At 42.4% G+C, this 26,104-nt stretch overlaps 1 protein-coding gene across 1 annotated transcript in view; it reads left to right on the forward strand.

Annotated features, from left to right (window-relative positions):
• The window catches only part of dyrk2 (dual-specificity tyrosine-(Y)-phosphorylation regulated kinase 2), a 31,959-nt gene extending 6,292 nt beyond the window's left edge, over positions 1-25,667 (forward strand). The window contains exons 2-8 of the mRNA XM_085769024.1: positions 5,547-5,650; positions 12,489-12,837; positions 15,611-15,774; positions 16,446-16,835; positions 17,882-17,972; positions 18,536-24,262; positions 24,296-25,667. Coding sequence (XP_085625150.1) covers positions 5,547-5,650; positions 12,489-12,837; positions 15,611-15,774; positions 16,446-16,835; positions 17,882-17,972; positions 18,536-19,206 — 1,769 coding nt within the window. The 3' untranslated portion in view covers positions 19,207-24,262; positions 24,296-25,667. The remainder of the gene's footprint in view (positions 1-5,546; positions 5,651-12,488; positions 12,838-15,610; positions 15,775-16,445; positions 16,836-17,881; positions 17,973-18,535; positions 24,263-24,295) is intronic.
• Positions 25,668-26,104: the final 437 nt, after the last annotated feature.

A 26,104-nucleotide genomic window follows, 5' to 3' on the forward strand; every position in this document is an offset into this window, starting at 1 on the left:
AGCCACTCTGGGTCTTAACATTAGTGTAATAACTCATCTATCAGACGATGTAGGCCAAACTTTGTGCAAAATTCTATTTTTTTTTTTTAAACAAGTGTGTTTATTAATTTTTTCTGAATAAATATTCACACTACAACAAGTAAAATACAGGTGCAGAACAAAACTGTCACAATAAGGCTCATCTTAAATGATACAAACATGACAGGGCAGTGGCATGTGTTATTTACACAGTCCAAAGTATAAATAATCCATCATCTCTTAGAGAAAAGCATTTCAAATAAAAAATAAACGGAGCGGAAAACAAATAAACAAACCGACGTATAATAAATACATGGTAATTCCGTTTGTTGATGGCTTACATACAGGGGGAACATGCCTCCAATGCTTTCCTCCCCTCCAAGAACACCATAAAAGATCTCCACATACTGTCGCAAAATTTTATTTTTGATTAAATCCGGGTTGAAAGTGTGGTATTTTTTTTTCACATTGGATAATGCAGACACACGGATTATACGTCACGTTGCTCACGATTCACCAGCCACTGATATTGGATCCGTCATCCGTCAATCAAACATCTGAGACACACACACACACACACAGAGCTCAGTCTCGCCCCAAGCTTTGAATATCCCGCCCGCTCGATAATGACCAATCAAATTCGTTTTCCCTACTGGGGTTAACTCGTGCGACAAACAGGACAAACGGCCATTTCTGTACACCTTTAAATGAATTTCTTCAACACTCTGGGAAAGGTTTTACAGACAAAACAACATATTAATTAATCGAGAAAATAATCAGCTAATGAGTTTTCACCAGCATCTGAACAAGTGAGCGATATTACAAAGAGAATTTGACCTTTGACCTTTTTTTAAACTATGGACTAAGTGTTTTGTTTTTTGTTTTTTCAGAAAGTCAAAAATGTCAGACATGTTGTTGGTTGAGAGTTTCCTGTTGTCGCCGATGTCTCTCAGTAACCAGAACATTCAGTTCCTTCACTTTTGCTTGTGTCAGGTGTTTTTGTGCTGCAGGATTCTCTGACGCTTGTGTGATTGATCGGTATTGAACGATCAGAAGATCAATATCCAGAGCCAACCGGCTAACAGGGTCATGGCTTCAGATGGTTCTATTTTTTTTTTTTAATTTAATTGAAATAGTCAATAATGGATATTTCCTTTGATGAATTTGCTGCTTATTGTTGTAATGAATGATGATTCAGAGACTTTGATCATCAGCTCATTGATTTATTGATCAGGAGACTGTTTGATATGTTGAGTTGCAGCAGTGAAGTGCTGAAGGAGGTGAAGCTGCAGTAAGAGAGAGAGAGACAGAGAGAGGGAGAGAGGTAGACGGTGCATTCAGGATTACCGGGCTATATTAAAACCTTCATCCTCCTTAGACTCAATCAACCTGCAGCATCCACGGAGAGTCCAAATCCAGAAGAGATCTGGTCCCGGGTCACTACGGCGACCAGGAACAATCTGTCAAACATCAATGGTCTGATCAATAGTGTGAAACCCAGTGAGGTTACAAAGCTGGTTGTTGTTGCTGGTCATTTTTCTGTAGTCGTACTAAGTGATCAGTCATTAGCAACGCTTCCTTCCTTCATTGATAACTCAGACAATTATTTCCTGTTTTCATGGCGTGGTCCACTAAAATGTCATAAAATATCGACATTCTCTGGTTCCTGCTTCTTAATTGTGATAATTCACTGTTTTCCTTTGACATATATGGAAAAAATAAACTATTAAAGGGATAGTTCAACATGTTTTGGCCCATTGCCATAATTCCGATATTCTTAGGCAAATGCAGAGACTGCTTGCGGGAAAAACTGCCCCCGAAGGCAACGCGCATCAGCTGTTTTGCATGAATTTCCCTCTAAAACAACTCTGTCTGGTAACGTTGTGTTATTATCTCATAGCGTGGTGAATGTGCAGGTCACAACTTGTCCACCAGTGCGTTGTGGAGTTGTTGGATTGCGTATTTGATGAGTTTGATGAGGGGAAACCAAGAAATCCCATTAGCCTCCGTATAGTGTAGCTCTGAGCAGCTCGCGGCTCTGCTCCGCCGTTCTAAAAATAGCTTGCACCGACAATTAAAGGTAACGAAACTACTGCTATGACTATAGGGATTATGGCAATGGGCCAATTTGCCAACATGTTGAACTATCCCTTTAAGCCACCAGAGAGTCAGATGGTGGGGGAAGACATAAAAACAGCAGCATCCACTCGGTCTGAACATCTGCTGCTGCCACATCTGTCTGTGAAACATGGGTCTAGTGGGTGATCTGAGTATTTATGAGCAGATTGAATGACTTTACCTGCACATCTGTTGAACATCTGGTTTACATAAGACACAACAGCTCATTACTTTGGAGCTTGTCGACTCTCACGTAGCTTTGATCTGGTTCTGTTGCAGCGCAGCTCTGTGTGGTCACTCGACGTTGTTTTCAAGTTAAAGCACGGTGTGAGTTTTGTTGTTGTTGCAGCTGTTTGGTTGTTTTGTTTGTTTACCTGCCACATGTTGTTCTGCCACTGTTTGTTGAGGCTTTAACAAGGGGTCAGTTCTGCTTTTAAACCAGGATTTCAGTCCAGAAAGTGGTCTTAAAGATTTTACAACTCATTGTTGAGATGTTACGATGCCGATATCAGAATCTAAAGTAGGAATGCACCGATGCTGATGCCAATATCTGGGCTTAGCGTTTATACCGTATAATACCCAATACTGATACCAGTTGTTGAATTAATAGACTGTATACCTTAAAGGGATAGTTCCACAATTTGGCAAATTGGCCCATAATGCCATAATCCCTATAGTCATAGCAGTAGGTTCGTCACCTTTAATTGTCGGTGCAAGCTGTTTTTAGATCGGCGGAGAAGAGCCATGAGCTGCTCAGCTAACGCAACAGAGGCGCATGGTATTTTCCCACGTTTTCCCGCATCAAACTCATCAAATACACAATCCAACAACTCCAAAACGCTCTGGTTGACAAGTTGTGACCTGTACATTCACCACGCTATGAGATAATAATGTATAGGCTAATTATGTAACATTACGACACATGAAGCAAATACTCAGAACTACTTGTATTGGGCTTTTGAAATCCCTCCGCCCAGCAGCCGTGTCTGGACTGTAGTTCCAGCTAGTGTTGTGACGTTCACGAACGAACCGATTCTATTGAACGGCTCGTTAACATGAACGATGGGAACCGAGTCACAGCTGGGAACCGTTCTTTTTTTTTTTTTACGTCTCTGTGTGTTCAGAACAGTCAATTGAAGCTGCTCCATTGTCTACGTAAGTGGCGTGCAAACTCAGATATTAGTGGGATATCTAATTTTGTAATTATGTGGGTTCCAAATCTCACCCCATTTTTTCTGCAAGATAAAATGAGTTACCACCAGGTGGCTTTAAAAAAGTCTTAAAAAGTCTTAAATTTAACTTGGCTTAAGCTGTAGGAACCCTGATAACATTACGACACATGAAGCAAATACTCAGAACTACTTGGGCTTTTGAAATCCCTCCGCCCAGCAGCCGTATCTCGAATGTAGTTCCAGCTGCATTTGTCTTGAAAACAACGCGCAATCTCGTAATGTTACATGACTATTTCATAGCGTGGTGAATGTGCAGGTCACAACTTGTCCACCAGAGCGTTTTGGAGTTTGAGGAGGGAAACGCGAAAATACTGCGTGCCGTGCACGCAGGGCCGTCTCTGCCCCACTGATCTAAAAACAGCTTGTACAGACAGTTAATTAACCTACTCCTTTAGACTATAGGGATTATGGCAATAGGCCAATTTGCCAAAATGTTGAAATATCTCTTTAAAAACAGCTAGATGTAAAGCCTTGTGCAGAGTTTGTTGTGAATAGATGTGTTTGTTGTTGGGCGTTTTCAGGAAAAGCCCAAACAGACGCACGTTTGTGTTGTTAAGCCCCTGAGTAAATTTGTGGTGAGGCGACTGTCTGAGCCGTCTCTTTGTGCAACATGTCGGCCTCTGTCTGTCATCTGTCAGTGTGTGTGTATCTATAGACGTCCGTATGTGTCTGTGATCTCCTCGGTCTCGTCTTCAGTCATATCTAATCTGAGAGCGATTGGCCGCCGCTCAGCTGAAACCATCTGAGGCTCCTCTCCTCTCCTCAGATAACCCTCCCTCCCCCGTGTGTCCCAGGGATCCCGACGACTACTTTCTAATATTTTCGGAGATCGCCGAGCATGTGTCTGTCTGATATACACGGAGTTACATAAGCGGCTCTTTTCGGGGTGGTGGTGGTCACGTCATGTAATATTTGGCAGGCTGCAGGGAGCCAGCGATACATCCTGTACTCTGAGAGTTTGATCCGGTGTCAAGTCGTCTGCCTCGGCTGTAACGTCAGCAGCAGCAGCAGCGAGGGGACGGGGGGACGAGGGGACGGGGGGACGAGGAGTTTGATGTCCCCGTGTCTGCACCTGTTTAATGAACAAGAGACAACATGTTAATCAGACACGTTAGAAGGTGTGATGGAACTGAACTGGTATGAATTAACCACGGAAAATGTGGCCACATAACTAAATGTAAGCCACAAGCACATGGGTGTGTAGAGCTGATGTGATTGGTCCATTAAAGGAGAATTGATTTGGTGTTTTATTATTTTTAAATGCCAAACATTTCCTGCATCCTGCTTCTCAACTCTGAGGATCTGAAGCAGTAATCTAGATACAACTAAAACTAAAACATATCAGGCATTTGACACTATTTTGCTAATATTTTGTGGATTAAAGCTCCTGAATTCAGTTATATAAAGGTAAATGTTTGTGTTAAAGCTCCATACAGTATAAAGGTAGATGTCCATGTGTAGTGTGATTATAAAGCAGCTCTAGGTTCTATATTAATACTGTGAAAGTATCAAAGTCTCAGTCCACAGAGAAATGCACACAGCCTGTATTCAGAAACTGAGCCTTAAAACCAGCCGTCAGGACTTCCTGTCACTTTGTGATGTCACAACTAAGCCCCGCCCCCTCACCACCACCTGGACCCAAACATCCATCCAACAACAACTTGCAGGATTTGGTTTCTCTGAGTGTTTTATTCTGAAATCTGCTCTATTTTTATTATTGAATTAACTTAGAAAACAGTCAGCCAATCAGAAGAGAGACTCAGAGTCTTCATCTTCTTACGGATTTCAAAATTAAACAGAAAAAGTTACACAAAAAGATTGATCAATGCATCTTACTTTATTAATCAAGGATGTCAGTCATAATCATCACATGCTTCACAGCCAATCAGAAGAATTGTCTGAAACCAGAGATGGTTTTTCAGCTCTTAAAACGAAAATAAATCTTCTTATGGATCAGACCTTCAAAATAAAACAAGGAAAATATGGAGCTTCAATTAAGAGAATTATAGTCACATAAATGTAAAATTCAGCCTGCAAAGAATAAAGTCCGAAAAAGATCTTTTGGGATGAAACTTGAACATTTTCATGTAGTTTGGGGTGGAAAATCTCTCCTGTCACCAGAGTAATGAGGAAAAAAACCTAAATAATGAAGTGAACTCTGTTTCCATCTCTTTCCAGGCAAAGTGGGCGAGCCGGTCTACTCTCCTGGTCACAGCGGCTCTCAGACGACATCGCCCGTCGCCCTGCCGCCGCTTCGGAACAACAACCACAACCCCCTGACGGTACGGACACGGATTTATGATTTATGATCGTCACGAGTTCACCACAAACTCATCACATTTAACCAGTCAGAAGAAAATAAAGTCAGACGCAGCGAAGCCTCTTATTGAATTTGAGCGGATTAAGTGATTTTGTAACCTCAGTCAGACATTATTTTATTCAGCTGTGATGGTTTTTGCACATTTAGCATTTTTTTTTAAAACACAGGTCTTGTTGTGTGTTTAATCTAGCAATCAGGTTTCAGCCAGAACGGTGTCTGGAGAACATGTAAACAACACATACCTAGGCCTCTGCCAGAGTCCTGGATCAGCCGCTTTTGTTTTAGAGGTTGTTATGCAGGTAAATCACCGAGGACGTCAGGGATCAGCTGACAAACATCAGTAAACAGATCAGTCTTTATCTGACTCAGAGGAGGAACGCTCTGTGCAGAACCTTCAGTTTCATCGTCACGATCACTTCCTATTGGAATAATCGTATTTTCATTGTCAACGTGCACGATAAACACATCGCAAAGAGTACAATTTAGGGACGCACATTTTATTTTTTTACCTGACCGCTCATTAAAGCAGAAGTAAGCAGAATATTTGTGTTAATATAAGTCTTAAATAGTTCTATCTTCCGACAGCAATCACTTCTATAGAGTGTTTGGTCTGAAACACGGGTCTGTCAGTCACTCTGCTCTGCTGTAAGCCGAGGAGAAAACTTTCCTTGTATCCTACAACCTTTATCCAATGAGGAGAGAGAACGGCATAAAGGGGCAGTCCTCTCTGTGTGTGCAGCCAAGGGATGCGCGTGAATGTGGTGACGTAGGGACGAGGGCGGGGACTGCTAACTCCATCTGCTGACAGGAAGTTAGCCAAAATGACCAGATCGCTTACTTCTGCTTTAACCGATTATTAATCGTTAACTGATAGATTAAAATGCTCTATTACATGTGACTGGTGCCGATGGGCAAACCTGATCCTCTGTATTCGATCTTGTCTTTTTTTTTCTTTCAATGAAACACAACGTTATGAGACAAAGTTGTTTTAGAGGTAAATGCAGAGACTGCTTGATGAAAAACTGCCACACATCAGCGGTTTTGCATGAATTTCCCTCTAAAACAACTCTGTCTGGTAACGTTGTGTTATTATCTCATAGCGTGGTGAATGTGCAGGTCACAACTTGTCCACCAGAGCGTTGTGGAGTTGTTGGATTGTGTATTTGATGAGTTTGATGAGGGAAACCAAAGAAATCCCATGAGCCTCCGTAGTGTAGCTCTGAGCAGCTCACGGCTCTGCTCCACCGTTCTAAAAATAGCTTGCACCGACAATTAAAGGTAACGAACCTACTGCTATGACTATAGGGATTATGGCAATGGGCCAGTTTGTATTTTTAATATTCTCTATCGTTATTATATAAAAACGTGGTCCCTGACGCCGGCCGGTTGCTGCTTTTCCTTCTGGGTCTCCTTGGCGACAGAAAGCTGCAGCTAGCCGCCTGTTAGCATTAGCATGTGGCGCTGGACAGGACGGCTCTCAGCTGGAGCCACCTGGCTAATAATAGCCCACTGCTGCAGGACGCTTTAAACAGCTGATTGGTTTATAGGCTGCAGTGAAGGACACCACACACACACACACACACACACACACACACATGCATACACACACACACACACACACACTAATTGATATCAATGCTGATCACTGTACCGCTCCAGCTATTAGCATGATCTGAACTCCCCGTGGCCTGTTACCACAGAGGCTTTTATGAAGTTTAATGCTCACTCATGAGGAAACAGATTAGCAGCTGTTTATCTCTCAGTGAAGACAGGAGGAGGCCGATTTTAAAAACCAGTTTCTTGGAGGAAATATCAGTTTTCTTAAAGAGCAGTAGCTGCAGCTGCTGTGTTGGTGTTTGCAGATAGATACAGTGGAAACTCTCAGCGCAGCATCGTCAGCGTAAACGGTGCAGAGTTCCCAACAGCTGAAGCTCCGAGTGCTTATAAAACCTGGATAAGTCTCAGATTTTGATCGATCTATAATCTTTGCCGAGCTGAGTCAGACGGATGTCGGCTCGTTATCAGTTCACTCCACAGATCTGATCTGTGACCTTTGCTCTGGGATCAGCGGTGTTATAGTCCATAGAAGTGTTTTTTTTTTATTTCTTCCGGCTATAAAAGAGGCCGGACGGTGTGGGAGGTTTCACTTTTCATCAATTTGCTGATTAAATATTAAAATTTAAAACGACATGTTGAAATGCAAAATGTGCAGCTTATTATAAGTGCAGCAGGTTGTCTGACACTGGAAAACGCACAGACTGTACTGAAGAATAATGCTGCGTTCGATTGCACTCGGAACTCGGAAAGATCAGGGTCAGAAATTCCGACTTCCGAGGTGAATGCGTTTCATTGCGCAACCTCGGAAAACCAAAGTACTGCTTGGGAAATCCATCAGCTACATAAGGGAGAGAGAGAAAGTGTGTTTTTTCGTCCCTACAACATAAATGCACAGACCTTTTTAAATCACAAATCAACAGAGTGGGAATGGAAATGCCACTGCAAAGTGATTCTACACTTCTAGTAACACAAACGCTGAATTAGGCCCAATCCCATTTCACCCCTTGGCCCTACCACTTACCCCTACCCCTCCGTTTTGCGCGTTCACGTGTAGGGGTAGGGGTGTCCCAATCCCCGTTAGGACAGAGGGGTAGGGGGAAGTGGTAGGGCTACATACCCCTCCAAACGGAGATTTTTCAGAGGCACACTCCAAACGGAGGGGTATGAAAAGTTTCCCATAATGCATCTTGCGGCAGCCGGCAGCAGTGGCTGTAAAACGAAAAGCTGTTTTATTTCTTGCTGTAGCGCTGTTATTACGTCACTTTCTTAAGTTTTAATATTTTTTCTTGCGAGAAAGTAACTGTTTAGGTCCCAAATGTGTGGTTAGTTTATCCAAATGACGGCTGGTTAGAAGTTTGCTCCGGCGATTTTTCGGAGAAGTGAAGCTCCAGGAGGAGCGGCTCCTCACAGAGACAGCAGCCGGTCTGCAGCGCTGCTCCGCCGGCCAAATTACGTCCTCGTCCCGGTCCCGCCGGGAGAGAAGGCGGTCGTTAATTAACTTATCCGCGGGTTTTTAGAGGTTTACCACCAGCATGTTAAATTCTTTTTAGCATTTAAATGTTGGTCTAATTGATGAAATCTGACAATTGTGGTTGTGGCAGTAGCATTAGTTATTTGGATGAAAAGTGAAGCTTCATGTATCAGACAGAGGAGCAGGCAGCGCTGCCTCTGGGCTCTGCACGTACAGAAATCACCACATTTACATCAGTAAATAAATGTTTTACAATGAACCGATCAGTCTGCATTAAGTTTTATCTTATTTTATTAAGTTATATGGTACACGGCTATTTGATTTCTGGCAAAAGCTCGCCGCATCAGCTTACGTAAAAAAGCCAGTGAGACGTGATGACGTATGTGACTGTTGAAGGGGTGTCCCAATTCGGAGGGGTTGACTTTCTACCCCTACCCCTTGTAGCTCCGTTTCAAGGGGCGAGGGGCAAGGGGTAGGGGAAGGGGTAGGGGTAAAAAAGAGAAATGGGATTGGGCCTAAAGAGTGACACATAACAGTAAAGGTTGAGGAGAAAGTGCGACGCCATTTTGCTTTGACATAATTCCGACAACCACCATTTCAACCACCATCAATATTCAGTTTGCAATGAAAAGCAACACAAAAACAAGTTACTAGTGAGGAAACAGATCAATTAATCCACATTCAAACTAATTTATAATTAATTGAGATTAATTCCTGACACCACCCTCCCTTTTGTTTCATGCTAAAACAAAAGGCAGGGTGGTGTCAGGATAGTGTTGGAATTCATCTCAACAAATTATAAATTAGTTTGAATGTGGATTGATTGATCTGTTTCCTCACTAATAACTCGTTTTTGTGTTGCTTTTCATTGCAAACTGAGTATCGATGGTGGTCGAACAGACTCTCTTCTGATTGGCCGGCTGTTTTCTGACTAATCCAATAAAAAAAATAGAGCAGATTTCAGAATAAAACACTCAGAGGAACCAAATCCTGCAAGTTGTTGTGTCCAGGTGGTGGTGAGGGGGCGGGGCTTAGGGGCGTTGCCGAGGGCGGTGACTTTTCGATTAGTAATGAAAGTGTGTGTGTGTGTGTGTTGTCAGGTGAAGGAGGACTCACCAGAGCCAAACACTTTGTTCTCATATGACACTGTAACTACTGACAACACACACACAGACACTTACCTGACTCATGTGTGTCTGTGTGTGTGTGTGTTATTGTTTTGAGTTCATGTCATGTTTCACTTCCTTATTTTTATGTCTTAATCCCCTGATTGGCTGAATTACAACACACACATATTATATTATTACATAGTAAACACCCGCTCTTTGATATGAGACACATTTGCCACCTTTGTTGTTTATATGTGTGTGTGTGTGTGTGTGTGTGTGTGTGTGTGTGTGTTTTGAGTGTTTATGTGTGTGTGTGAGCGATCTGAAACCAAATGCACCTCTGTTATCTGAAAGGACCCAGGTGTGCTGGTCGCCACGGGAACAGGGAGTGACTCAGTGAGCGAGAGACAAAGAGACAGAGTGACATAAAGAGCGCGCGGCTCCATTAATCAGCATCAGGTTGTCAGTGTGTCTGTGGACCGAGTTCTTCGTCACCAATTTGCCGACATTAATTATCCAGATTTATTGATGATGTTCAACACAGAGCAGGGACCGGCTTTCAAAGCGTCCTGTGCTGCGTTCAGGAACACTGGGACATCTGGTACATGTGCTAAATTGCAGTTTTTTTATGCAACAAACGACCACGATTATGTTACGACTTCAGCTTCATCAATTAAAGGTGATTTTTTTGATGTTCTTGACCAACTTTAGGCAAAAAAAAAAGTTGTAGGGAAGGTTGGAAAACCTTTGGAATAAAGTCAAAAGCAGTTGAATCAGCAGCTCAACCCCATGCATACACAAACAACAGTCACTGGATTACTGTGATACTGATGTAAATTTAAAAACATCATGTTTTAAAGTTGATCTATGGACGTTTGTTAACAATAGATGAGATGTCAGAGTAAAAACATGTTCATAGTGTTTCTGGGTTCAGATCTGACAGAGTTAGATTGATTTAATTTGTTGATACCAGGTGCCAAGACTTGAATAATCTTAAACGGACCCCGAGGAGTTTGCTTTTGGTTATCAAAGAATCTCATATTAATGTGGATGAATCTACGTTACCACTTGTTAATGGGTCCATTTTCAATAAATATATAATTTTGTCTTTATAGTTATTTTGATATTATTATTTAGTGGCAGCATTTCCTACTTTCGGACGCAGAATCGCTGTTTATGGTCGGAACTACGACGGTATCTGATCGTCTTCCAACCTCCGACTTTCGTTCTTGATCAATGAAATCATTCTTGTCAAATGCTTTAGCTTTCGTCCGTCTTGCACCGGTTCAAGAATTTCACCGTGCGCACGAAGGCTCATGGGAAATGTAGTGTGAAAACACTTTGGTTTCCAAAACTCCTCGTTGTCCCTTTAATGGGCTCTATGCACAGCTCCACTACTCCCTGAATTTAATGCTGCTCCTTTGTTTCCTGTCTTACATTATTGGACAAACTGATTAATCCAGGTGTGTCTGACCATTGTGACTGGATTAATCAGTTTGTCCAATAATGTAAGACAGGAAATAAAGGAGCTGCCTTAAGTTCAGGAAGTAGTGGAGCTGTGCATAGAGCCCACTGCCCCCATGAGCCACTTCTGCACAGATTAGGCATGTGCATGGTTAGCCGGGTAGTAGGCAATCTGCTAATCGGTTACAAATTATTACCCAGTTAACCTTTAAAAAGATCACAGTCTGGCATCGGATCAAACTACATAATCATGACATGGTTTGTGTTTTTCGTAGTGTTGAACAGTTTTGGATCAAACAACATACCCCAACATAACCCTTTTTGCTGTGTAAAAACATTTTTGGGATCGAGCCTCGAACTTTCAAACCTTTTACAAGAAGATGTGGTGGTTCCCTCGGGGTGAGACGATAGGTATCATCAAATACAAACACTCTGAAACCTTCCCAGTTATTTCCTGAGACGTGTGTGTTACAACTCTTCTGGTGTTCAAAACAAGCGCACCTTTACTACGGTCCCAGCGGTTATCAATGGGCTGATTGTCTGCTGGGGGCGTGGCTAAATCTACAAATGTTTGTCATTCATGTTTTGTGTCTGTGTGTCAGTATGTTTACATGCGTTTACATCTCTCTCTCTCTGAAATGCATTGAATTGGCGCTGACGTTAGGTTTTTTTCTTTACTTTGCCGGGTTCGGGCGGCTTCTCCGCTCCACTTGGTGCCGTCTCTACTGTTGTGGAGCATGCGCACATGCATTGTCCAGTTATACTCCGACTAAGGTGTTTACATGACGGAGAAAATCGAATTCCAATCGCATTATCTGGGTGTCTTAATCGAAGTTCTCCAACTCCGATTTCGGTCGGACTAAGGTGTTTACATGCACTTCAGTTGTCCAGTTATAGTCGGATTAAGGCAATAATTCGGTTTTTTCAAGTGTCATGTAAACGTAGTGTGTGAAAGCAAGTAAAAAACCCCAAAAAAGGAACTGTCTGTCTTCATTGAGTCATTGAGAAATTGAACTCTGTCATGCAACAATGGGAGGCAGAGAGGAGCGCAGTCGCCAAAATGTATTGTGGACTAATAAATAAGCACCGCTAATGACTGAATCAGTTACTTGGTTTAGAAAATTACTCGAAATGCCCATGCCTAATCCAGATGAGGCCTCGGCTGATGTGTGTGTGTGTGTGTGTGTGTTTCCCCTCAGGGAGGCTCTAAAGCCGCCATGTCGGAGGCCGTCCAGCTGTCGTCTCAGTCCCAGGTCCACATCACGCAGCTGTACGAGGAGAACACCAACACCAACAAGCGTCCGGTCCTGACCTCGCAGCCCAACGGCCTGGCTCCCCTCGGCTCCACGCGGCCGGGGCTGCCGCTGCCCGACCGGCAGACCTCGGCCTCGGACGCGTCCCACCACGGCCGCCAGAGCAGCGCCACCTCCAACAAGTCCATGGACGGCAAGCCCAAGCCAAACCCCCTGTCCCCCGAACAGGCCATGAAGCAGCTCATGTCCAAGATGTCCTCGTTTGAACACCACGAGGTCTTCAGCTACCCCGAGGGTGAGCAGCTTCAGTCCTTCTAAATAACACTAACACTTTAGATTAGGGAACACATATTCACCATGAACTAGGTGCTTATTAATATGCATATAAGTAGCTCACTAGCTCCTTATTAGTAATTACTAAGCACGTATTAACAATTTATACATTTTATTTATTTATTTTAATGTTTATTTAACAGGGACGATACATACAACATTGCCACAAAGAATGAAAAATGTGATGCATACAAGACGTCTAGCTTCAGCTAATTTGTAGTAGTGTTGTCACGATACCAACATTTTGGTACCGGTATCGGTACCAACATGTTTTTCGATACTTTTCGATACTTTTCGGTACTTTTCCAAATAAAAAGAGAACACAAAAAATGTCATTATTGACTTTATTTTAATAGAAAATCTTAGAACTATAACATATGCATCAGTACTGAACTCTTCCTAAATTAAATCATTAGTGGTCTGTTTAAAAATGATTATCAACTGCGTTATTTGAGGTCTGAAAACACTGCATCATTTTTTGTTATTTTGACCAGTTGTAATTTTTGGGAGAAATTGTTCTCAGTAGTTTATAGAATGAAACACAAACGTTCATTTTACACAAACACACACCTATTGTTTCCCATATGCAGCGCCACAGAATCAAGACCAAGCCCCCCCCCCACCCCCCCATCAACGCAATATCGCTCCGTTAATTCATCTCCGCGTAGCGCTGTTCACTCACTCACTCAGAGAGAGGGAGGGAGAGAGAGAGAGACAGACAGAGAGAGAGACAGAGAGCATGCCAGTGGTGATCCGCGGTAAAAACGAACTTATCAACCAGCTGTTTGCATTAATTAACGAGTCTGTGGCGGCCCGTCTCTCTCGCGCGCGGCGCGCACACACACACACAGACACACACACAAACACACACAAACACAGGCACATGGACAGGTGGCGCTGTAACGGTAATAAAAAAAAGCACCTTGCTTCGTTTGTGACTCGCTCACTCGCTCGCCTCGGCTCAAATTACAATGCGGCGACTTCACGCGGCGACGTCACCGCTGCCGGCGGCGCAAAATGAAAGTACCGGTCCCATCTAAGCGCAGTATGGTACCGTTTTAAATGCGTCAGTACCCCGGTACCACTCTAGTACCGGTATACCGAACAACCCTAATTTGTAGTCTTTGTCCCTGGTCAGGCTAAAGAAGGATAAAAGATACTGAATACAATAAGTGCAATAATACAAATACAGTGAATAGGTATCATGAATAAATAAACACAGCTACAAAATTTAGATTAAGAAATTGCACAAATTAAATACATTAAACATTAGTACCTACATAGCCTTATTCTACCTCTATTACACCATGAATTAAGATTTTTCCTGATATTAACTCCTAATTATCACTTATTCATTGTAAATGAATGCATTGTTGTTTCTGAATAATGATGTGAATAACCAGTGGGTTATTGGGGCAGTAGCACAAGAACAGTAATTCTTCCTTTATCACTCTTATTTATTAGCTAGTATAGCATTAATGCATTCATTTACAATGAATAAGCGATAATTAGGAGTTAATATCAGGAAAAATCTTAATTCATGGTGTAATAGAGGTAGAATAAGGCTATGTAGAATAAGGTGTTAATACGTGCTTAATAATTACTAATAAGGAGCTAGTAAGATACTTGTATGCATATTAATAAGCACCTAGTTAATGGTGAATATGTGTTCCCTAATCTAAAGTGTTTAACTCATTGAGTGCCAACCACGTAATTTCTCGTTTTTCGTTCCCATGCGTTGAGTGCCAAAAACGAAATTTTTCGTTTTTTGCTTTTTTTTTAAATTATGAAAATAGACACTTTAATACACATTATATGTACATTTGGGGACTCTACGACGAGGAGAACTGAAATAGATGACGATCAAAGTCACATGACAGCTCATGATCTGGAAGTTTTTATCATAACTCAGCTTCTGCAAACGGAGTTCTGCATGCAGATGCAGCAGCTGCTCCGCTGCTGCTCCGCTCTCACCCGCGAGGCTGCAGCAGCTGGGAGCTGAACCAGGAAGCTCTCAGCCCACTGTCCCGCCCGGTCTTCATCTGGAGCAACACCGTGTCCTCCCCAAAGTCCTCCCGCGGTAAAATCTGATGGTCTCTGGGTCAAAGCAGACCGGCACCACCGACCCGTACCACAGAAGGACCGCGACCACCGGCGGGACCGGTGTTCGCGAGCCGCTGTGGCCGGCAGAGCCTCACGTTCCGCGGCGAGAGGCTGTGACACGGCACGGTGCGTCTGTGTTATTGCTGTTTAGTGGCGCCCCCCCCGCCCCCGATGGTGGTTTTGTGAATAGAACAACAATTGTTGTGTATATTTATCTTATACGAGCCCTTTGATCCAGAAATGCGAGTGTCTGAAGAGCGACAGACACAAACAGCGCACCTTTCATAAAAGACGCTCTATCTCCTTTTCTAGAAAAAAAGGAGGGATTTTGGTGAAACCCAGCCATGTTTAGCTTGACTTTTCTCAGGAACGGAGGCACGTAGAAACAAACGGTTTGTGGCCATTTGAAGGATAAGGTTAAACCTTTCAATTGAGCTACAGTATGTGTTGGTGGCAATAATATAGAATACACTATGGCTCTAAAATAAAAAGTCAAATATGGTCTAATTTGCCGGTACACTTGACTAAAACTTTGGAAAGGAGCGCGGCACTCAATGAGTTAATATAACAATTATATGATTGGCTCACTACCAATTTTTATATTTATTTTATATTTGCTCCTCTCTCTCCAGTTTACTTTGTGGGTCCAAATGCTAAGAAGAGGTCGGGGGTCATGGGCGGAGCCAACAACGGCGGCTACGACGACGATCAAGGGTCCTACATCCACGTCCCGCATGACCACATCTCCTACCGCTACGAAGTCCTGAAGGTCATTGGCAAAGGCAGTTTTGGACAGGTACGACCACTAAGATGTCTTTAAAGGGATAGTTCACCCCAAAATTGAAATTTCACTCATTATCTACTCACCCTCATGTGGACTAAGGGCTGGGAGAAGTTTCAGAGTCCTCCGTGGCTTCTCTGAGTTACAGGGGGTCTCGGCGTAGCAGTGCATGTCCATATAACGGTTGCAAATGGATACCAACTGTCTTCGTAACAAAAAGACACACCAAAAAACATCCAAATACCTCCATGCTGCTCGTATGTAATGTCCGTCTTGTATTGAAGCCCCGAAATGCGAAATTGTCCCGAAAAGTCTATTTTTCAAGCTTGTTTTGTAGCAGAAGCTTCTCAAAGCTCCCGCTTCCGCTACAAAACAAGCTTGAAATATAGACTTATTTAATTTTTTTCAAGACAATTTCGCATTTCGGGGCTTCAATACAAGACGGACATTACATACGAGCAGCATGGAGGTATTTGGATGTTTTTTGGTGTGTCTTTTTGTTACGAAGACAGTTGGTATCCATTTGCAACCGTTATATGGACATGCACTGCTACACCGAGACCCCCTGTAACTCAGAGAAGCCATGGAAATTTCAATTTTGGGTGAACTATCCCTTTAATGTTGTTTCTTCTCTGGGCTGAATAGATCTAAGGTTTTAAAGCATCTCATTTCTCCTCCTCCTCCAGGTGGTGAAGGCCTTCGACCACAAGTCTCAGACCCACGTGGCTCTGAAGATGGTCCGCAACGAGAAGCGTTTCCACAGGCAGGCGGCGGAGGAGATCCGCATCCTGGAGCACCTCAGGAAGCAGGACAAGGACTCGACCATGAACGTCATCCACATGCTGGAGAACTTCACCTTCAGGAACCACATCTGCATGACCTTCGAGCTGCTCAGCATGAACCTGTACGAGCTCATCAAGAAGAACAAGTTCCAGGGCTTCAGCCTCCCGCTGGTCAGGAAGTTCGCCCACTCCATCCTGCAGTGTCTGGACTCGCTGCACAAGAACCGCATCATCCACTGCGACCTCAAGCCGGAGAACATTTTACTCAAGCAGCAAGGACGCAGCGGCATCAAGGTACGACGGTAGAAGTATTAAAGGAATAGTTCAGTCAAAATTGAAATTTCACTCATTACAGGGTATCTTGAAAGGGTCTTGAAAAGTATTAAATGGTGATAAATCAATTTTGGGAAAATTAAGACCCTTAAAAAGTATTAAAAAGTCTTTTCACAACATTATAAAGTCTTCAATTTTGAAGGTATTTTTTCTGAATTAGCTGTCCAAGAGTTTGACTCCTAAAAAACATTGTAAAAGTGTGTGAATTTATTCATTTTATTAAAAAACAAAGATGAACCGGTACATAAAAAAGAAAAGAAGATTGTTGTTTTTGTTTTTTGAGAGTGGAGCAATGTTTTTTTTCTATAAACTCTGCCTTTGATTTATTATCCTTGAATTATGTTGTATCATAGTGGTCTATAGTCTTTATCACAAACTAAAACTGTTAAGTTAAAAGTGTCACTGATGTAAATGGTTACAGCTTGAAGTGGCGGTGAGGTATTGAAAAATATTGAGAAGGTCTTGAAAAAGTCTTAAAAAGGTATTAGAATTAACTTCAAGATTCCTGTATATACCCTGCATTATCTACTCCCCCTCATGTGGACTAAGGGCTGGGAGAAGTTTCAGAGTCCTCCGTGGCTTCTCTGAGTTACAGGGGGTCTCGGCGTAGCAGTGCATGTCTATATAACGGTTGCAAATGGATACCAACTGTCTTCGTAACAAAAAGACACACCAAAAAACATCCAAATACCTCCATGCTGCTCGTATGTAATGTTCGTCTTGTATTGAAGCCCCGAAATGCGAAATTGTCCCGAAAAAAATCAAATAAGTCTATATTTCAAGCTTGTTTTGTAGCGGAAGCTTCTCGGCGCTCCTCTTCCCGGTTTGTCCAAATCTCGCAAGATTTGCGCCGGCGTCAGTGTGATTAATGAATTGTGCGAGATTTGGACGGACCAGGATAATGAGTGCAATTTGAATTTTGGGTGAACTATTCTTTTAAATGTTCCCTGTGTAAGTACCAACATCTGATCATGGATCAATAACACATTCTCTCTCTCTGTCTCTAGGTCATAGATTTTGGTTCTAGCTGTTATGAGCATCAGAGAGTTTACACCTACATCCAGTCCAGGTTCTACCGAGCGCCGGAGGTCATTCTAGGTAAGAAGAAAGACAAAGGATTTTCACTTCCAGTTCAGATTCCAGTTTATTTGAGCAATGAAAACCACCTTTCAGGAAGTTGACAATTGCAGAAAATGATGATATTACATAAGTCAAGAAGTTCCCTATAGTACTAAAGGTTAGGCAAAGGTCGCCTTCCTGCCTTCAAAGCCATCTGGCTAACCAAAGATGTACTCAATCAAATATTGTATATTCATACTCATCACCTAAAAATGAACTTGTTTTCAGATAATTTTCACTTGTTTCAAACATATTTTCACTTGAAATAAGTAGAAAAATCTGCCAGTGAAAGCAAGTTTTTTGTGCTTGTAATAAGAAAGAAAAACTTGCTCCACTGTCAGATTTTTCGACTTATTTCAAGTGAAAATCTGCTTGAAAGAAGTAAAAAAGTGTCTACAAACAAGCTACTTTTTAATGTGATGAGTCTTATTTTAAGTAGAATTAGATTTGTTTTGACTAGAAATAAGACAAATATTCTTGGTAAGATTTTGAGTTTTTGCAGTGAACTTGAGTCCTGATTCTGATTGGTTTCCCTCCTCCAGGCTCCAGGTATGGGATGCCCATCGACATGTGGTCGCTGGGCTGCATCCTGGCCGAGCTGCTGACCGGTTACCCGCTGTTGCCGGGCGAGGACGAAGCCGACCAGCTGGCCTGCATCATCGAGCTGGTGGGCATGCCCGGCCAGAAGCTCCTCGACGCCTCCAAACGAGCCAAGAACTTCGTGTCGTCCAAGGGCTACCCGCGGTACTGCACCGTCACCACGCTGTCCGACGGCACCACCGTGCTGAACGGCGGCCGGTCGCGGCGCGGGAAGCTACGCGGCCCGCCGGGCAGCAAAGACTGGAGCGCCGCGCTGAAGGGCTGCGACGACCCGCTGTTCCTGGACTTCCTCAAACAGTGTCTGGAGTGGGACCCGGCCCTCAGGATGACGCCGAGCCAGGCGCTGCGACACCCGTGGCTGAGGCGGCGACTCCCCAAGCCGCCGGCCGGAACCACCGTCACCGCGGGGGAGAAGACTTCGTCGTCCAAGCGAGGAACAACCACCACCGACGGCGCCATCACCTCCATCTCCAAGTTCGCCGCCACCACCACCACCACCTCCTCAACAACCACCACATCCTCCTCCTCCAAAACCAGGACTAACTTGGCGGCCATCACCGACGCCAACGGAAACATTCAGCCGAGGACGGTTCTGCCCAAACTGGTCAGCTGAGAGTGAACGCACCCCACGAGTTCGCTGTGACTTCACGACGAGCAGCCGCGAGCAAAACCAGCTGCTGGAACTGAACAAACAAAACTGGTCCGTCTGGTCCAGTTTTGTTTTGTTGTTGAGCATTTTGGTTTTTCCCACACACTGGTTTTCACAGCGTTGTTGGTTGGGGTGCGTTCAGGACAAACAAAACAAACACAGTTGTGGAACTTCTTGGCGTTGAGATTCTGAAATGTGCAGAATGACTCGGCTGAAACTTGATAAACTGGGGGGGTGCGTTCTCAGTCTCAGTCAGGAAGAAAGACGATTAGTTTTACAACATGGTGAGCAGCGGGGACTCGTGTTGGAAGTGATTGTGAGGCTGCTCAGACAATCAAAACACACCACACTCTACACGCTGTAGCTCCAAACAAACACACAAACACAACACACTCAGAAAAACATGGTGCTGACGGAGGGAACAAGGCTTTTTGACTTATTGTTTTTTGTAGCTGAGCTTATGTTTAATTAATCAATTAGACACCAAAATCCAAACTATCCGTTGATTTTAGTCTTACAGGGTCATATCTGACATACAATAATAAGGCCTCATTACAAGATGTGGTCAGCTGACAAATAAGTCAGATATATCTTTCTAACAGTAAGGCTATAGCTGAAAAAAAATGCAATGATTAGCTTGTTAGTCTTTGCGTCATATCGCGTTGAAATAACTAATAACTTTGTGTTTTATTTCCGTGTTGGGGAACATTAGTCATTATTTTGACTCAAGTGACAACAAAAAACAATCCTAGCAACCCTAACTGAGACATCTACCTGTTAGCTGGCTAACTTTCTTAGCTAGCCGTCGTGTTACAGTGTGCGTTACCTTGCTAGCGTTGTGCCTGTCGGCTAGCCAACTGTTAACTGTTGACGACTGTGAAGTTGTTGGACAGCTGTTTGTTTGTCTTTAGCTGTCACGTTGCTAACTCTTTACACCTTTTATCTGGCTAGCAGTTAGCCTAGCAAACTTTAAAGACTCAGTCAGCTAGCTATAGCTGGCTCACTATTTGCCTTTCTTGGCAGTCTGGTGGCTAGCCTTAGCCTCTTTTTAGCCATAGCCTGTTAGCTCTCCACTGCCCAGCCTTACAAAGCACAGACAGAATGACATGTTTTATAACACCTCAGATTTTTTAAGTGTTTTACATTTAGTAAGAGAAAAGAGACACGAGAACAGAGGAAGGAGGAAAAAAGACCAGAAAAGAGGAAGGTGTTTGGATTAGCCAGCATCATTTTGTTTTCCTATTTAATCAACCAAATGTGATTATTAATGACACAAAATGGCTGCTGAAAGAGCTGTGAAGAGAAAGAGGAAAGTAGACTGAAGGTGGTTTTAAGGACAAGTTATAAATCATTTTATCGTCAAAGGGCTCTGATAAATAAAATAGAAAAAAACTGGGAGTGATAGAAAACCAAAGTCTTGTTTATACGAAGCAGTGGCTGCAGACTAAAAAACATGGATGACAAATTTTCCACCAGACCAGCCACTGACAGACTACTCCTGGCTTTTAGTAGCATTTTTAAAAGGACTGTTTGTCATCTGACTTATTCCAGATATGAGGGCAAAATCATATCAGCATGTCGACCAAATTCCAGGCTTCACAAAAAAAAAACAGAGAGAAAGAGAGAGACTTGACTGAGCCATCACAGAACTCACATGACACCAAAATATCTTCCATAATGTCACAGCAGCATACAGCGGCGTTTGTTTTAGATGTTCTGTTAAAGTTTGGAGGGAGGACTGGATGTTTCTTCCCTCTGGCTGCTGGGAAAACACAGCATCTCTTAAGGATTTCACAGCTTTAAAATCCTCAATTTAAGAGAAAAAAAAATAATAAGCGAGACTCTGCATGAAGCCTGGAGGGACAGAGAGAAGGGCCTGCATGTCTGGAATAACAAGGAACGTTTTATGACAGTTCTTAAACTTTTATGTAACTCAGGCTCAGCAGCAGCAGCAGCAGTGATAGTCTGACAGACTCTACATATAGGCCCCGTACACAGAAATGTGAGTCATATTTTAGGACTGCACACTGTAACACTGTGTTACTTGTGCAGCGTGTCTGAAGAGGTCAGCTGTTTATATACAGATATACCCTTCTGCTTTCAGCATGTGGGAGTTAACGCTGCAGCAGCACTGAACCCAGATTTTAATTCCCACACTGATAAAGTGAAATTATAACGAATCTGGAATAAAAAAAAATTTAAAAACGAAAGAGGTAGAATCACCTCAGCCGACTTATAATAAAAACCCCTTTTACCACTGGTCAAGAGACACAGACAGACAAAACAGGCCGAGACCTGTTCATTTCAGGCTTATGTCGACATTGGAAAAGCAAACAGTCAGCACTCACGCCCTGCTCCAATCACTCTGCAGCAGTGCTTGTTGGTATTTATTGGCAGTGATGTAAACACAACACCCGGGTGAATGTGCTAATTTTCCTTTTTTTTTTTTCCAGCGAGGCTGCACCGTGCTCAGGGACAAAAAGAGTTGATTCGCAGCCTCTACATAAGCTTAAAAAGAAAAGACAGGAACTCGACCAGCAGGTAGAAAAGGGGTTAATCGGCTTTTTAGTGTTTATTCCTGCTAATGTTGGTGGGAAATAGGAGTTTCCTTAAAATGAACTCTAGTATATATTTCTATGTGATCCTGTCAGACCAGTTTGTTTATTTCATAACCTGCAAACAGCCGAGATGCAGGAGAAGTCTCCTCCCTGCAGATCCTGTTTTCCCTGACAGATTAATTAGTCACGTCATTAACTCCACTTTCCTTTCAAAGCAAACTAAACAAATGCAAACTGACAGATCGAACCAGTTCAGCAACTTTAAGACTTTTATAAATAACCGGTCATGTGAGCTGGAGCGGTGTTTAATTCAAAACGTGATTAGTTAGCTATCAATTAACCAAAAACAAGACTCACCTCTCTGATTATCGTTACCTGTAGATTGATGATATGCATAGAGGACTCTCCTCTTATCTGATGTGACTGGGCCTAAATGTTAATATTGATTAATGCAACAACAGCTGATTGTTGAGGAGCTTGAAGTAAAGCAGCAGTCGTAGTAGTAGTTCAGTACAAGGCTGCAACAGAATATGAGCTGAAATAATCCAAAATAAAATCCAAAAAACAAAACACAAATGACAAATGTGTAGAAGAGCAGCCAACTGTCTGGTGGTAATATCAATATATTGATCAAAGCTCAATGAATCAATCAATGTGATTGAGATGGGGAGGGGAGGGGGGAGGGGTCGGGGGGGGTAGAAGATGCTTCTTATTTATTTACTTCACTTTAATATTTATTAATCTAATCTACATATTTACTATGATGTGCAGTTCATACCGTATACTTGAATGTGTGTGTGTGTCAGGTGTGTGTAGCAGTGCGAGTGTGTGTGTGTATGTGTATGTATGTGTGTGTGCACGCAATGTTGATGTTATGAGATGTTTTTTCTTAAAGCTTGTTCCCTCACACAAACACACACATATATACATATATAAATATATACTATATCTCGATATGAATACACAACCGTATCTGAACGCACTCTGAAAAACTGGGTCACACTGGGATGAAGAGGAGGATGAGGAGGATGATGAAGAGGAGGAGGAGGAGGAGGATGATCCCAGACGAAGTGGACGACAGTGACGTGATGCACAGAAGGAACTTATAATGTAAAACACAGACACTACCTGCTCCGCCCATCTCAGGGGGAAGCTCCGCCCCCTCTTGAAGGACGATGGCGTAGTGGGAGGGGGGAGGGGGGGGGTCGGGGGCGTTCCTCTTTGATGTTTTTGTTTGTTTTCTAAAGATTTGATTGGTTGGTTGGTTGATTGATTGTGTTTTTTTAATTTTTTTATGTTTTTTAGTGAGAGGGAGTGCTGAGTCGTAACTTTGTGCCTTCAGTATCATAGCCATGTCTCACACACACACACACACAACACACACACACACATATATATACACACACACATTTTGGTGATGTCATGGCAACGATCACAACAAAAAAAATGTTATCTCAAAGCCTCGTGTTATCCCAGAGAGCTCCACCAATCGGATACGTTCAGGTGTAGATCCATTTAATATAGAAGGTTGCCACAGATAATAATGATATGCAAGTGCATGGCATAAAATACAAAATAAATAGGATAAATGTAATTGTATGAAAATAACTAATGTGAAATAATGACTCAAAAGTGCGACTGAACAACAAAAGAATTGAATCCCTCTGACATTTTTACTTAATTATTCAATTATTCGATAAAAAAAAAAAAAAAAATTCTGTTGATAAATTTAACAATGAATTGGTTAATTGTCACTTCTCTTAGTGAAACGTGTATATAAAATGTAATAACAATGGCTTTGTTTTTGAAAATGACATAAATTTGAGTAAACGAAGCGTCCAGGTAACTGGAAGCTGAAGAATGATTTAAACATCGTGTTAATATACAACATTAACTTTAATTAGCAATACTTAAATTTATTCAAAGGATGGTTAAGACGGTGCCAACGCTTCTCTGTTGATGGAAGTTGAGTCAAGTGGCCATGGTACAAACTGTTTGAAAAAAAAAAAAAGATTTAATGAAGGCAAGAATAACTATGTTTGGCCCTTTTGTTAGCTATCCCAGTTATCTTGATTGCAGTAAAAATAGCTGATGCTAATTGGTGGAGTGTTTTACGGTAGCCCAGACAGGACAACAAGTTGTTATTATGAGAAACTTTGACAATGTGAATCTCATTTTGATGAATTAAGTCCAAGTTTGACCAATTATGAGACAAAAAACATGAAACTTTTGATTTGCTCTCTTACAGTTTTACAGTTTTATATACATAATTCCAATTTTATTGTTGTGCTTTTCCAACAATTAATTTATTTTTTAAATTTTCCCGACAGAAACTGGCTTTAATTGAACCCATTTCTGTTTCTAGAGCTGGGAGAAATCTCTGCACCGCCCACAGACTGTAGCTTTAAACTGACTAACACTGACATCTTCATGTGTTTGTGTGTGTGTCTCTCTATGTGTGTGTTTTGGGGTGACGGGGTGGGTGGGTTGGGGAGGGGAGGGGAGGGTTGTATAACATGGCTGCACAATGTACAGACACATATCAGCCAACTGTCGCCAAGTGATGACAGTCAGGCTAAGCTAACACTAGCCGATCGACTGCTAGCGTCTAGCCGCTAGCTGCTGCACTGATGTTTATATTCTCTACAGTGAAGCTAGTACTAGCCTACTGCTAACTGACTGCTAGTAGCACACAGCAAGTTTTTACCTGCGAGCTACAGTCGCGTCGAGCTCCTCGCGCAGGCTGTTAGCATTAGCATTAATGTGGTTTTAAAGCATTCTCTTTTTTTCATGTTGGTACCTCAGATTGCTCAGTTATCATTATTATTATTATGATGATTATTACTGTTGTCATTGTTGTGACTAACACCCAGGGCATTTGGTTGAATCTACCAAAGTGCATTCCTTTACAAAGCTAGCTTAGCGCTAGCCGCTCAAACAGACAAACAGGTATAGTTAGAAAGTACGATAACAAGTGAATAAAAAAGGCAATCAGAGGAGAAGCAGCTGCCGCCTTTCAGACAACAAGGAGGAGTGGAGAAAAAAACAAGGTGTTATGTTTTTGTTCTTTGTTTTGTTTTTTAAATATTAAAGGGATAGTTCAACATTTTGCCAAATTAACATTGTCATAATCCCTATAGTCATAGGAGTAGGTCTATTACCTTTAATTATCGGTGCATGTTTTAAGATCCGCGGGGGGAGAGACACAAGTAATGTTACATGATTATTTCATAGCGTGGTGAACATTCAGGTCACAACTTGTCCACCAGAGCGTTTTGGAGTTGTCGGATTGTGTTTTTGATGAGTTTGATGAAACAACATGCACCGATAATTACAGGTAGTAATGAACCTACTGCTATGACTACAGGGATTATGGTGAGATGAGAATCTGAAAAAATGTTGAACTATCCCTTTAACAGACTGCAGTCACACAGGAAACGTGAAGTCTGGTTCGACTGACCTCTTGGTAGGTGGATGTGTGAAAGCAGCTGTAGCCTAGCTAGCCAGTGAGCCAGCTAGCTCGTTAGCCAATTAGCTTCTGTCGGGGAGGTCACAGCAGCCGGAGGTTTTTAGCCACTGTTAGTGTGAAGCTGCGCTATTAATCTGTGATGTTTGCAAGATGCGTTTTATTGTGGATTTTATCTGTAAATAATGTGGAAAAATGTTTGAATAATGATTTTTTTTTTTCTTTTCTTTTTTTTTTGGGTTGAATGCGCTGCTGTGCCACGCCGCGGCCAGTTTTACAACGTACTGTATCTACTGTACAGAACACAGAAGTTGACACTTTTCTAGTGAGCCTTTGTTAAATTTTATTGTGGTGGAAAAAAATTATTATTATTATTATTAATAAAACAGTTTTATTGTTCATCGTTTCCGGAAAATTGGTGTGTAAATAAGGTGCAAGCTGACAGTGGAATCAAGTTGTTTCGTAATTAGGTCTGGAGGATGAGACCGCCGTTACCACGACAACACGGGGTGCTAATGCATGCGGCGTTGTCGTCGGTGAGGAGGGAGGATGTGACATCACAGTTCTGTGACAGAGGAAGCAGGAAACGGCGAGGCACGTTGTCACGACAACCAGCACACACAAACACACACGGACTCGCACTCACGCTCACACTTATACACACTGTAAATAGCACTGTTTATATTAGTGCACACAACAGAAGGTGATGCACCGCACACTACACACTACACACACACAGTCGGAAAGAAAAAGTGTCGTTCAATAAAAATAATCACAAGATTCAGTCACGTAACTCAACAAGTCAAATCTGAACTGCACCACAAGTTCAACTGAAATA

The sequence above is a fragment of the Trachurus japonicus genome, chromosome 23 (genome assembly GCF_045865225.1).
Source record: "Trachurus japonicus isolate A0001 chromosome 23, Traja_1.0".
NCBI lineage: Eukaryota > Metazoa > Chordata > Actinopteri > Carangiformes > Carangidae > Trachurus > Trachurus japonicus.